Source organism: Lathamus discolor, chromosome Z (genome assembly GCF_037157495.1).
Source record: "Lathamus discolor isolate bLatDis1 chromosome Z, bLatDis1.hap1, whole genome shotgun sequence".
Lineage (NCBI taxonomy): Eukaryota > Metazoa > Chordata > Aves > Psittaciformes > Psittacidae > Lathamus > Lathamus discolor.
In genome coordinates this window covers 33,717,056-33,731,395 of record NC_088909.1, presented here as the reverse complement: position 1 = coordinate 33,731,395, position 14,340 = coordinate 33,717,056, and the positions used below count along the sequence as shown (strand labels likewise).

Here is a 14,340-nt window from a genome sequence, read left to right as displayed (position 1 = left end):
AGGAGAGGAGGTCCTGTTTCTGGAAGCTTTTTGGTTCGAGTGCTCTCGAGGGAGGAGAGTTAAATAAAGTGGGATGACAATACCTAGAGGTTGCAGGGGGCTGTTTTTCTAGCTTGACCAGCTCCTCACTTTCCCCAGTTCCCTCCAGGGTCTCAAAAACCCTGGGAGGGAGGGTCTCCAGTGCAAACCACCCTCCTTCCTCCAGGGTTTCTTTCCCTCCCGGGCTGGGGATGCTCAGGATGAGCTCCCTCTTCCGTCCCACCCCACATTTTGGCAGCAGCACACCCCGAACAGGCAAAGGGGGGTGGGGGATCCCTACCACCTCCTTTACCCTGTGCCTTTGTCTCCCCATCCCACCTCCCAGTCCAGAAATCTCCATCCCCCCGCGGATGCGAGCGGCCCCCTAAAAAGGGAGGGGAAGAGGGGAAGCGGCGGGGGGAGAACACTCGGGTTCTCGTCTGCGTCCTCCCTTTGTCGTCTCGCTCGGTTTCACCCGTCGGGAAGGTGAGCGAGGGGAAGGGAAGGGAAGGAAGGGAAAGGGGAGGCCCCGCTCCCACCGCCGCGGGGTGCCTCGAGCCCCGGGGCCGTGAGGCTCCGCGGGGGCGCCGGGAGCTCCGCGCCGCGGAGAAGGAGGAGGAAGAAGAAGGGGTGAGGGGGGGTGGGGAGAGAAGGGGAAGGGGAAAGGGGTGGTTTCTGCATCCTCCGCTTTCTTCCTAGCTCCATGAATGAGTGGCTCTGTCGTCCGGTTCCCATCAGGGCTCCTGCATTCGGGGTGTGTGAGAAGAAAGGGAAGAGAAGAAAGGGAAGGGAGGGGAAGGCATTTTATTTAAAAAGTAATAGCTTTTCTTTCCCTTCGTGAGAAATGAAAAGGATGCAACCAAGCAGACCTGAGGCTGGGCTAGCCCCGGGGTTTAACTCCTCGTTGCTTTTCGGTAGTGCCTGTAGGCAGAGAGCACCATTTCCCACCACCTCGCACACACAAATTTCTGGTCATATCCAGTGTCTCCCAGCGCCTTCAGCTGTACCCCAGTATGAGTGACCCAGTGCACACAGGCAACCACAAACTCCCCTCGTGGGGCTGTCCCATTCACTTTCAGGGCCACCACAGCTATGACAGGGTGCTCATAGACCAGCCCTGCAGAGCAGGTATCTTCACAAGGCAGGGACAGCACCACCTACTCTCCCCTTTCTTTGCCTGGAGTGCTTGGTCAATCTTCAGTGGCCAAGAGTCAAGATGTGATGGAGAAGCAAGACCAGGGCTGCAGAGGTGACCTCTGCTTTGTTAAAGATACCCCTCCTGCCTGAAGCCAAGGCAGGGAGCAGAGCAAGAAGAGGTGAAGCTTGAAAGATCAAGCAGATGGTGGAAGCTAGAGGGGACAACTGAGCTGCCTTCAGTTGCACCGTGGTGCCTGATAATTTATAAGTTTTCCATTTGTCCTGGAGAAGCGGAGACACCCAAAGCCATGGGGTGTGTCCTGCCCTCCTTTTGTGAGGCCTGGGATGACAGTGGAGAGTCCTGCCACTTTGTCCAGAAAAGAGAGTGGGCTACTGGTACTGGTGCAGAGAAGGAGATTTTTCCAGACAGATTCTCACTTTATACGTGTGTCCTCAAATGCAGCCTGAGAGGGGGCTGAGATAGTAAGCAAAGAGGAAACAGTGCCCTAAGCATATATCTCATATACCCCTTTATGTCTGGGAGGGCTGAAGAGGCTTGTCTGAAGCAACATTAGAGAAATCTGATGCTAGATTTCTCCTTTCATCACAACATTGTGCAGAGGAGGTGTGCACAACCTCCGCAGCTGGACTGCCATGTGCACATGGCGAGGCAGGCAAGGCCAGGCGAGAAAAGAGCAGAGTTAACTCTGAGAACCCCCTTCAGATGACTTAATATGAACTGCAATGCCTTTGTGTGAATTTGCATCAAAACCCCTCAAAAATAGGCCTGCAGCTTTTTGGAAGCACAGGGTTACATTTCTGTCAGTTGTGACACTGCAGAAGGTTCAAGGATGGAGACACCCATCCTTAGGTGGAGCAGGTTCAGACTGTTGCTGTGGCTGTCCCACCCCTGGCAGTGTTCAAGGCCAGGTTGGACCCGGCTTGGAACAACCTGGTCTAGTGGAAGGTGTGCCTGCCTGTGGCAGGGGGTTGGGATTGGATGAGCTTTAAGGTCCCTTCCAACCCAAACCAGTCTGTGATTCCATTGAGACAGGGCACTGCCCAGGAGGCACACATGCCATGTAGGGACAGACCTGTGCAAAAGGGACTGGAAGGACTGGTGGCAGACGGGTGGCCATGCCCAGGAGGCTGCTGCACACTGTGTTCACAGGGAAAAGCAGAGTCATCCTCTCCCCATTGTTCTTGCTAGGAAGCAAGCCACTGTGGATTTACCCTTTTTAAGGAGAAAAGACCACCAAGCTCTGTGAAGATAAGGATTCCACCCTTCTGTCCAGCTCCACATGCAGGCCACAGCTCAGGCAAACTTGATCTGGTTTAAGCCACTAGGTCTCTGTTTCCCTTTGCTTGACTGCCATAGCTTCCACCTCCTGCTCCTCCAGCTTGGCACTGAGGACAGTCTTTGGAAATGTGGGCTTTGGGCTTGTCTCAAACCCACTGTCAGCATAACACTGTGGATGGAGTAAGCTGGAATGGTACCAGTGAGAGGCAATGGAGGAAAACTCCTCCTGCATCTTCCTCACTGTAGTACCTGGGGCTGCCAAAAATCAGAGTGCCCAGAGAGCTGCAGACACACCTATTTCTCCAGGCTTTTCTTTTCTGGCTCCAGTTTTAAACCTTCCTAAAGAAGGGGGAATTGTGGCACATGCTTCTCTGAGAGAGAGCACGCCAGAAACACTGCTCTTGCCAGCATTTTGTGCGTGAAGGGGGACTTAAACGCCTGCCACATACCAGGATAGGTACATCTTTTGGAAAACAAGCTATGTGAAGAGCACAGCAGACCCTTTACTAACCGGTAAATGTCCCTTGTAAAAGGGTGGTTTAGAATTCTGCTTATGACTTCATCTGCTTGAGGCTTGGACGGCAAAGGCAGAGTGTAATCTTAAAAAAATAAGGGGAAGAAAAAGAAAAAAAAAAAAAAGAAAAAAGAAAAGTGGCTGGATATGCATGAAGCTAGGGTGGAGATGCTTGGCTCGGGAGGCTGCCGATGCGAGGCTGCCTGTGAATTGGCACCGGCAAGGGAAGTTTGGAACAAGCACCAAGATACTCTTTCGTTGCAGCCTCCGCTGAGACTAGGGGAAAAAAGGGGGAGAAAAAAAAAGGGGGGGGGGGATTTCTGTCCCAGTTACTTTGCCCCATTTCAGCCGGCTTCGGGAGCCAGGGTGGAGGGAGGTCTCTCCATTCTCTTCCCTGTTAACTGTTTAATTGGAGAACAATGCGCTTTTCTCACCCTTGCTCCTCTCCGGAGAGCCGGTGTCGGGCGAGCGGAGGGACCCGTCCCCGCCGTAAGGGCTGCGGGGCTGGGGTATGCGGGGCCCCGAGGGCTCTCCGAGGGCTCCAGGAGGGTCAGCGAAGGGAAATTGGGGGATACTCGGAGAGTGCCGGGGGGCGGGGGGGAATCGGGTCCTCGGAGGCAGCGCTGGGGGCTCTTCCGCGCCCAGCAGCTGCGGGAGCTTTGGAAATTGCAAGGAGGCTCTTGCAGAGCTTGTGAACCCTCCTCTCCCCAAGCCAGCGCCCCTCCTTCTGCAGTGCTGACGGTACAACGATATAATAATGATGGGTGGCTGAGGCTCGCATTTGAACTTGCAGGCGAGCTCCCTGTGCTCACAGCTCGGTCCAGGCTCCGCAGACCGGAGGCAGGTGCTAACCGGCGGGGAGGGAGGGGAGGCCGAGCGCCGGGAGAAGGGGAGACACGGGAACCACCGTCCTCTTGAAGCACTAACGAGAGGATTTACTCTTTCATGCGGCTACTGGGATCTCTGGACTAGCCCTAGCCACCACGCTGTTATTTTTTGCAGTCTCTGCAGTACGCTACCTTTTAAGGTAACTATAAGTCTTTCAGTGCGCGTTGGGGCTTTTTGTGTGTTTTTCCTCCCTTTTTTTTTTTTCCTTTCCTCTCCTCCCCTTTTCCATTTTTTTTTCCTTTCCATACGATTACCAGCAAACACCTAGAGTAAGATTTAAACCGGTTGTTTTACTGCTGGTACCTGTAAGGACAAAGAGTTGTACTGCAAACCTTAAGCGGGAGAGAATAGCGATGATTGGTGAATTTAAACAACCTGGGGTAAGTTCAGCGACACGCGGGGTGGAGGAAGGAGGGAGAGGAGAAGGGATGCTCGGGGACCCACCAAAATCCCCCGGTGCAAAGAGGAGAACAAAGAAAACTAGGAAATAAAAGACTTTAAGGTGGGAGCCCTGACAGAAGTCTTTGGCACTGGTTCGCGTGAGCAGTCGGGAAGATAGAGCTGCGCCTTGGTGTGCGGTGGGGCTCTGGAGGGAGGGAAGAAGGAAGGCTGCGGGTGTTTCATACACAAAGCGTCCGTGCAGTAGGAGAAGCGAGACCTTTTCTCTGGCCACTGGGTTTTCCTGCGCTGGAATAAGCGTGTGCTCAGCTTCCTCCGCTCCTGCGTGTGCCTCCCACTCTCCTTCGGTTTTATCGTTATTATTTTTTCCTTTCCCCCCCGGTGTTCCTGGAAAGCCGCTCACAGGGCAGAGCGGGGTTGAGGTCCTCGGGCAGCATCCGTCCGAGACGGGCGAGCAAAAGGCGTCCTCTGAGCCACATTTTCGGTACAGGAAAGGGGGCAGTGGGTGAGGAGAAGAATCACCGGGTCAGTGGAGCGAAGCGCGCTCCGGTTTTGTGTGCACCCACAGTCCCCTTCTCGGGGCGCGGGCACTGCCTCGGGACCTCGCCTTTGTTGTACGAAGTGAGAGCATCGTGGAGGGAAATAGAGGGAGTCCGGACGGCGGGAAGAGCGGGTGTGTGTGTGATGGGGGGGGGGGGGGGGTGTCCCCGCTGGCACCGGTCCCACACAAAGGGACGGCGGGGGTGAGCAGAGCCAGCCCTCATTGTCCCCTCGGCACGTCCTCCCCGGCCTCCCCTCTTCCCCCCGGGCACTCGGGATTAAGCCCCGGTGGCTTTTCATGTTATTTCCAGGCATGAGTGTTGAAACGTGTGGAAGAGTGCCTATGCTGGGTGGGTTTGGTTGTGTGGGGGGGTGGGTTTGCCTTTTTTTTCCCCTTTTTATTCCATTTTTCATTGAAAGGGGTCCGTGTCTTCCCCGAAGCAGTGAGCAAAACTTGGCGGGGCGAAAGGGGCGCAGCGCCCGGCGGGGAGCCCCGGCTGTGGCCGCGGGGCGGGGCGGGCCAGGGGAGCCGCTGGGCTCCGGGGGGCTCCGGCGGCCGCGGCTCAAGCTCGTCCCGGTCCGCCGGGGGCGGGCTCCGCAGGCGGGCGGCGGCGGGACCGCGTCCCGCCTCGGGCGCGGCCGCGGCCGCTCTCGAGGAACGGCAAGGGCCGGGCTCGACGGCAGCGGCACGGCGCCCCCTGGCGGATAGCTGCGGGGTCTTCCTCTCTGTGCGCGCTCACTTCCCGCCAGAGGGCTGCGGGTTCCCTAGCCTTCAAGAGCAGGGGAAAGGAGATAATCGTGAATCAATTAACGTGTTAATTAATAATTTCAATTAATGGCCGTCACCGCTGCGTTTCGGGCCGTTCGTCACGCGTCCGGATCGCAGCCGCAGCCGACAGTCGCTGTGGTGGTGGTTGACAGGGGCGCGGATTTCCCGCTGCTGGACGGGCTCCCTTAGCGCTCCGGTGTGAGGCGAGGCATCGGCGGGGAGGGCGGCCCTGCTGCCGGGGAGGCATCGCGACTCCCGCTGCTTCCCCAGCGCCAAGTGCCGACGGCGGACAAGGCGACAAACGCTTGTCCAACTGACAGACTGGTCCTGGTGCTGAGCCCCACAGTGCCGATGCGGAGTTGCGGAAACCATAAGCCTCATCTCTGTGTCTCTCCCCACCCTGTACTGGGCACTGGTGAGACCATACCTCACATCCTGTGTTCAGTTCTGGGTTCCTCACTGTAAAAGAAACGTTGAGGTGCTGGAGCAGGTCCAGAGGAGGGCAAGGGAGCTGGTGAAGGCCTGGAGCACAAGTGTGATGGGGAACGGCTGAGGGACAGGGGGGTGGGTGGGTTTAGTCTGGAGAAGAGAAGGCTCAGAGGGGACATTATCACTCTACAGCTGCCTGACAGGAGGATGGAGCCAGGAGGTGGCTGGTCTCTGCTCCCGAGAAACAAGCGACGGGACAAGAGAAAACAGCCTCAAGCTGCACCAGGGGATGTTTAGACTGGATATTAGGAACAATTTCTTCCCCAAAAGGGTGGTCAGGCATTGGAACAGAACTGCCTACGGCAGTGGTGGAATCACCGTCCCTGGAAGTGTTCAAACACCGTGTAGACAAGGCCCTTAGTGACATGGTTTAGTGTTGGACTTGGTAGTCCTGGGAAAACGATTGCACTTGACCTTAAAGGTCTTTAACACCGTGGTTGATTGTGTGATTCTGTGGTTTTATGCACTGGTAGAGCGGGAAATGGGAAGGATTTCTTGCGCCTTTGTCAGTCTCAAAGCCTCGCTAAACTGGCACCAACTTCACTGGGGCACTTTGAAGTCTTTGGCAGGAATGTACTGTCAGTGTATGGAATGTGTTACGGATGTATGGAATGTGTGGGATCTTATTCTTCATTATATTGTAGATTAATACTGCACTTAAAAGACATTGAATGTTGACTGGGTTAAACTCAATTAAATATAGTGGGAAGGACCTTAGGCTTTAAGACGCTAAGGGTCTTACACACCCCTCACATCCCAATGTGAAGTAATACAATATATAATTGAAATCTGATATTAAATATTATCAATTTTTAAAACAATAAGCTCTTAAATTTATTAGAACAGAAAAAACTTCTCCTAGAGGACTACTTTTCTTATGCCATCCAAGTGGTAAATAATTATACTCCTAGCTTTGAAAATGCATGCTTACAATCAATGAAAACTTTCATAAAGGAAGCTTCAGTTACTTTCATCTAAAACCTTTACCCATGGAAATAAAAGCAATTTGGGGGCCTGGTGGAAGGTCAAGCTCATTAGCTTAAGTTCTGGAAAATGTTCTCTAGTGCTGATAAGAAAGAGCACTCCCCTGAAGCTGAATGGATTAAGCTGCTTATTTGTATCAGAGTACAGCAGTTTTCATTGAGAAAATGTATTGCACAAACAAACTCCATACTTCATGTGAGCAAATGTGAGGCAGGTGCACCAGTTAATGAGGGATCTAAGTCATGTTTTTACTGAGAGCCTGTGTCACATGGGCAGGTCTAGGGCAGGTGCTCAAATTAATGAAGAAAATAAATGGGGAAACATCGCTTTTTGTGCTACAGAAAGCGCTACACACGTTTCATAAAGAAGGAGCTTGGGACTTCATTCACTTAAGTGGAACAACAGGAATCCCAGCTCCCTCGGGATAGTGAAGGGCTTGGAGCACAAGTCTGATGAGGAACAGCTGAGGGACCTGTGGGGGTTTAATCTGGAGAAGAGAAGGCTCAGGGGGGACCTTTGTGCTCTCTACAACTACCTGACAGGAGGATGCAGACAGGAGGTGGCTGTTCTCTTTTCCCAAGGAACAAGTGACAGGGCAAGAGCAAATGGCCTCAAGCTGCACCAGGGGAGGTTTAGACTGGAGATTAGGGACAATTTCTTCCCCAAAAGGGTAGTCAGGCATTGGAACAGGCTGCCCAGGGCAGTTGTGGAATCACCATCGCTGGAAGTCTTCACACACCGTGTAGATGAGGCCCTCAGTGACATAGTTTAGTGTTGGACTTTCAGTGCTGGGGATATGGTTGGACTTGATGATCTTAAAGGTCTTTTCCAACCCAGTTAATTCTGTGATTCTATGATTTTTTTTTTCTCCTTGCTGCTTCTCACACATGCCTCTGGCTCCCTTCAAAATGTCAGTGCAGGGCAGAGGTGGGGCAGTCAGAGGTCCATGGGTGTCCTGGGCAGCAGGTATGAAGGCAGAGCCTCGGTGCTGCTGGAAGTTGTTCTGGGACCTCACTCCACATGTTGCCTCTGACAACCAATGTTTCCACAGTTTCTCTGTGAGGCCATCGGGAGGGCCCAGAGTCACTTCTGGCACAAATTAGCACAAGGCCTGGGAAGGATGTCTCTTCAGGCTGCAGCTTCTCAGCATCTGCCAGAGTTAGGAGCGCCAGAATGTGCTGTGCTCTGATCACATCTCCCGTTGGCTCTCCTGCCTGTGCTCAGGCTGGGGCTCAAGCACTGGAATTGTTCCATCTGTGGCTGCCAGTGCTTTTGGAAGGGAGGATGAAGATGCCCTAGAGTCTTCTTGGAGGCTTTAGGAGGACCTTTGTGGGTGATAATAGGCTAAGCAGACGCCACCGATGAGCCAGACGCAGGCTCATTCCACCAAGTGGCAGCGCCACTGGCTAGTTAATAATCACATGGCAGAGACATGGTGAGATTGGCAAAGCTAATTAGGCAGCACTCGCTGTGAGGTTGGTACATACCAACAATTAACAGTCAGATGTATTGAAGGATAAAAGGCAAAGTAAAGTGCAGACTGTGTATGTTTGAGAAAGGGTAGCAGCGATGAAGGTTTCAGGCAGAGCTTGGAAGGTACCAAGAGGTGTGCTGAGTCTGGGACTGGTCACTTTAGCTCAGTGTTTCACTGAGGAGCTGTGTAATTTACTGCTGTACCCATTAGTAGTAGCAGCAACCTCGGTTAACTTCTCTAGTGCCACGTTGTGTTAGGATTTCCCCCCCCCCTTAATTTTTTTTATTTTAAATTCTTCAGTGTGAGCCTGACTTTCACTATATTGAGGCAGCAAGGATCAATCCTTTTCATGTGTTTAAGGAACATGGGCCGGCTTTCACAGTACAGCTGCAGCACATGTATTAAATCGGTCTCAGTGTGACTTGAGAAGCTGCAGCTTTCAAAGGCAGTGTCACCTCTGTGGAAGTAGCTAATTTCTCATTGTCCCAACTTCTGAGAAGCTGGAAATAGTTTTGAAATGGTAGTTCTTAATCCATTTCTCACCAGGACAATTCATTCTGTCTTAACCTGGAGTTTAAAACAGAGAGACATGATGTACTCTCATCTGGTTGCATTAAAATAGCATTGGTGTGAGATCAAGCTTACACTGTAAACTAAACACGAGCTAGAGTTTCATCAGAACTTATTGTTCCTGTGAGTTTTTGCTGTGGTAAGGGAAGATAGCAGTGTCTACAAAAACAGAAGCCCTGCTCCCTCCACACAGAGGCAACCTATGCTGCTAGTTCTTAAAGATGTGAAGTTTGTCAAGAACTTGACATCTTTTTGATTAAATTACTCTGTGCTCAGGGTTACATCCAGTTTAAAAATGCAGTGCAGTTCCTGTAGATTAGTCTGCCTGTAGTAGCTCCTAGTAAAATGGATCAGTCTAATTGGAAACCAGCCATCAGAAAACGCAAGTTCAGTCACATTAAGTGAGATACTTTTTTTTAACAGAAGATGGAAATTAAACACTTACTCAAGTCTTGCAGTCTTGAGTTGGCAGGATTTTCATACTGTGTCCATAGTATTATGGTTTTCTCTTACTCTTGGTGCAGTGACACCAAAGGTGTGTGTGGGGGAACTGGTATGGTTAGAAGGATTTTGGCTAATTACGATGGATTTAGGGACAGTATGGCAGGCAGCCAGCAGAGGCTTTTGCCAACTGTAGAGGGTGGGAATGGGAAATACAAACCCATTTTAGATCAGGGTTTTTTCTCAGGAGGCTACAAGGAAGCAGTCAGCTGCAGCCCCTGCCAGCAAAAGGGGAGAAAGCAGGAGCAGTCATATCTGTCAGTGGTGGCCTGCAAATGTGGGCAGCACTGAATGGGCACGCGGGTGCTAGGTGGGAGCAGCAGTCTCTGCCTTGCCAGCGCCTCTTGAGGGGAATTGCTGGTACCAGAGCTCTGCTTTCACACAGTCATAGAATCCCAGACTGGTTTGGGTTGGAAGGGACATTAAAGCTCATCCAGTTCCACCCCCTCCCTTGGGCAGGGATATCTTCCACTAGACCAGGTTGCTCCAAGCCCCGTCCAGCCTGGCCTTGAACACTGCCAGGGATGGGGCAGCCACAGCTTCTCTGGGCAACCTGTGCCAGGGCCTCACTGTCCTCATGGGGAAGAACTTCTGCCTAAGAGCTCATCTCAATCTCCTCTCTGTTGGGTTAAAGCCATTCCCCCTTGTTCTGTCCCTACACCACCTTGTATAAAAGCCCCTCTCCAGTACCTTTTTAGATACTGGAAGACTGTTAAAAGGTCTCCCCTAAGTCTTCTTTTCTCCAGGCTGAACAAGTCCCCTCTCTGGAGCTAGACTGACCTGGGCTGCTGAGCAAGGTACCACCATTGTGATCTGCACACTGTTGTTTGGAGGTGGTGGCAAGGGTAATTGCACATTTAATTCTGGCAGCTGTAGTGGAATAGCACTCAGCAACTGTTTATGGGATTTCACCAAAGACCTGGGGTGTAAAAACCCTCATGCCTGGAGACCTGCATGAGAACTGCTGCTTGTGTTTCCTAAGGGCAGAAAATCAGACCTTTCTCCCAACATTTTTCATTGCTTGAGTAAACACCTTCGGTTAGAGGAGATTTAGAAAAATGAAAGGTTGAGAGATGACGTTCTGAGAGTCAGGTGGGGATTTTTGACAGATGTCTTACACTAAGCTCCATGCTTAAAGTGTGCCATTTTTCCTCTTTGGGCTATCCAGGTTCTTAGTGCAGCAAGCATAATTCCTGCACTATTCAGTAAAAGGCTAAGTAGCCATTACAGCCATGAATGCGCTTTCCTGTGGCCATGGTTGAATTCAGCAGTCACAGGATATTTTGGAAATTGCCCTTCTGCAGTTGTATTTGTATTTTCATGTTTCATTGTGGCTGTATGTGTTATGCTTAGTGACTCAAAGCTGAAGATGTGAGGGTCCCTCGGATTGCATTTGTAATGCAGTCACCAACATGATGTTGGAGGATCAGAGCTCTGTGTCTGTGGACAAAGAGGAATGGGAATGTGAGATATTCCCTGTACTCTGGACATGTAGTAAGGCAGAAGCTTGCTTCTAGTCCACTCAAACCCACTTCTTTGGACTTGATGACTATAAACCTCTTTTCCAACCTAGTTGATTCTATGATTCTAGAGCTCTCAGCTGGTTCTGCGCGTAGCAGTAGAGTTTGTCTTCTTCCCAAATGTGGAAGCAGTTACACCACCTCTTGCCATGACTGTATAGCAGTGAGCTTCTGAGGGCAGTAGGCCTCCAATTGGCATGTGCCAAGTATGCAGGTACTCCTGGTCAGGGCCAGTGCAGTGGTCTCAACACCCAGCCAGCCCTGTTTAGGTGCAGCATACCCATCTTTCAGGGAAAAGGAAATCCTCTTTTCTTTTTCTATGACCCCCTTGTTTCTAGTCCCAAAAGCCAAGTTCAGCTTCTGGAGGAGGAAAGAGATCAAGCATATGGGTAAACATGAAAATCTAAACTCATAAACAGTTTGTTCTAGATCTTTGTTTGGCTGTTGATGTAGCCAGTGTGTGACGCATGGAAAACACATGTGGGCAGAGTACCTCAAAGGAAGGTCTGGAGCCACCCTGCTTTCAGAGGGGCCAGAGCAGAGCACTGTCTGGCAGGCAGGTCCAGCATATACTGCCTTTGAAGGGAGTAGGCTGTTGATCTTTTTGTGTTCTCTTCAGGGTGCTTGTGTTACTGAAGGACCTAGTTGGCTGTGGATTTGGTCCTTGAGGCTTAAACCAGTTTCAGGATAAAAGTTTGCTTGAAGGCCCTTCTGGTCTGTGCACATGTGTAGTCTCAGCATGACCTCTCTTTTTCTTTTTTTTTAAATGTTGTGTAATAAAGAGGATTATTTGAAATGCAATCACGTGACTGCATTTTAGAGCTGGTCCTTTGCATTAAAAAGACTTCAGTGTCTGCAGCTCTTGTGCTACCTCCTCACTTGTAACAACCTTCTTGCAAGGCATATATAATGTATCAGGGCACAGTATAGATTTTCACAGTTAAAAAATGGACACTTTAGTTTTCTCCACCTGCAGCTTGGCCTGTGTAAGTGTAGAGAGAGAGAAAACTCTGTCTGGCTGGTGTTAAGGGCATGTGTTAGAGTCTTCAGAAAAAGTTTTATAGCAGATGTGGCTCAAACTGAATGAAGTCAAAGAAGTCTCCGTTCTTGTTTGGGACTCTGTCATAATAAGTGCGAATTCCACTAAGTTAGTATTGCAAAATAAGTGATATCACATTATACACTCAGCTCTGTTGAATGCCGAAGGAGAACTGGGGCGTCTTTGGCAACGTGCAGTCTGCTCTACAGAAAGCAGCTGTATTCTTCCCTCCACGCCCTGGGAATAGGTTGCAGCATATGTTTCCCAGTGCAACTGGCCGGCTCTGGCCATCCATGTATAGCAAATGAAAAGCTCTTGGGTTTTCTGCCCTTTTGGGTGGGAATTTTTAACATGATGCTGTTATGTTAGAGATTGTCTCATTGCAAAGGCTTGGTTTGAGATGTTGTGCATCTTTTCTGAGCTGTTCAGCCATTACAGGATAAATGCCAATTCACACAGACTCATGTGAAGTTTGGACTGCAGCTGTAAGCTGGGGAGAAAATTTTCCTGAGGTTGAACACGTCACCAGTAGTTTTCTAAAGATGTTTCTCTGTGTGTCTTTCTATCAGGTTCAGTACAGCCTGCTGAGGTTTTTGAAAGTATTAGTAATGTTTTAACCCTAAAGAATTATATGTAAGTACTAAAGAACTGCAATGCTAAAAAATATATATGTGCACTACAAGTTTCATGGTTATAACAGACATCTATCTACTAAATGTCTGTTTTGCTGTTCCTTAAAGCTGTTCAGCTGCAATCTTTTGGATAGGGAAAAAAATATCGGCTCAGTTTAGTGGCCCATGTAAAGAAATTAAGTAGGTTATTTTAACAGCAATATCAGGGAACTCAAGATTTTGTGATAAGGTTTCAATGGTAGTGTTTGACAGACTATTGCTGAAAGTAATTTTTTATGCTGACTAGATAATACATATGTGTAACTATGTGGAAGAGGGACTATTTATAAACCCCTTACAGTAGTTGACGTTTATAGGACTTGCAATGCTTTTGTTAGCGTACTGAAATTTTCAGGATATTTACAGATTCAACATATGTAACTAAGAACTGGAATAAAAATGAAGATACACTGTTACGAACATTCAAGATATTGTTACGTACATATGATACACATGGAGAACTCTTCAGCTGTTAGAAGGTGGAGCCTCTAAAGGAAGTGAGAAGCAAACCCAAAGAGAACTGGCATGTCTGAATGTCACTTTGGATTCGATAACCTGAAACACATTATGAATTTGTATTTGACAGGCACACATTGTCATTTTAACAATTTTCTACCGTAAAATATTATAAGCAGAAATCTTGATAGCAGGAAGTTATCTGTCAGCTTTCAGTGGGAAGGGTCATACTGTGGATGTCAACTCACCATCGAAATTCATGAGAAGTTTGTCATGGGGAATCCCTTCTGACATGAACCAGGTTGTTAGCTCTTGACAAATGACAGGGTAATTTGTGTGACAGACATATAACTACCCAGAGCTTGGATCTGAACTGGTAACACCACATCAGGAAAAAATAATCAGGTTGTACTCATACATTGCCACCACTATATGGGAATAAATTATAAACAGTGAATAAAATGGCAGAAGATCAATATATTAAGAATTATTCTCTGTCCCAATGAACTTCTGTTTAAGAAGATGAATGATTTTAATATCAGTGACAAATACTGAGGAACTGAGTTATAATGCTTGGTAAGGACACAATACAATATTAACTATGTCTTTGTTCTTTATTTGTAGGTCAAGATGTTGTTAAGTATAAAAACTATCTTATGGATGTACTCTACGTTAGTTATAACGTGTATGCTACATAAAGGTAAGTCTGTTTTACATAGAACCATTTATTCAAATCTCTTTTAGTGGTCTGATCAGTAGGGTATTTTCCAGGATGTGGCAAATAGCCAAAACTCAGGAGATTCAGTGTCTGGCCTTTCCTCTGCCACTCTTTTTTGCTGCACTGTGCAACTGACTTTGTGTTCTCTTCTTTTCCATACTGATATACTTGGAAAACTCTTGGTGTGTGGGCATGTTTTTGACAAGGTTTTACATAACTGTCTGGTGTCTCCTCAAGATTTTTAAGTGTTGTTACTACAATTCAAGTAAAAATAAAGTGACATAGGATTACATTGTGTAAAGCAAAATAGATTGCTTTCTCCAAATATTCAAGAATGCATTTTAATCCTTTTA

At 49.0% G+C, this 14,340-nt stretch overlaps 1 protein-coding gene across 1 annotated transcript in view; it reads left to right on the top strand.

Moving 5' to 3' along the window:
- Positions 1–3,770: 3,770 nt before the first annotated feature.
- The window catches only part of VCAN (versican), a 108,643-nt gene continuing 98,073 nt past the window's right edge, over positions 3,771–14,340 (top strand). The window contains exons 1-2 of the mRNA XM_065661467.1: positions 3,771–3,996; positions 13,894–13,969. Of these exons, the coding sequence (XP_065517539.1) occupies positions 13,900–13,969 (70 nt within the window). The 5' untranslated portion in view covers positions 3,771–3,996; positions 13,894–13,899. The remainder of the gene's footprint in view (positions 3,997–13,893; positions 13,970–14,340) is intronic.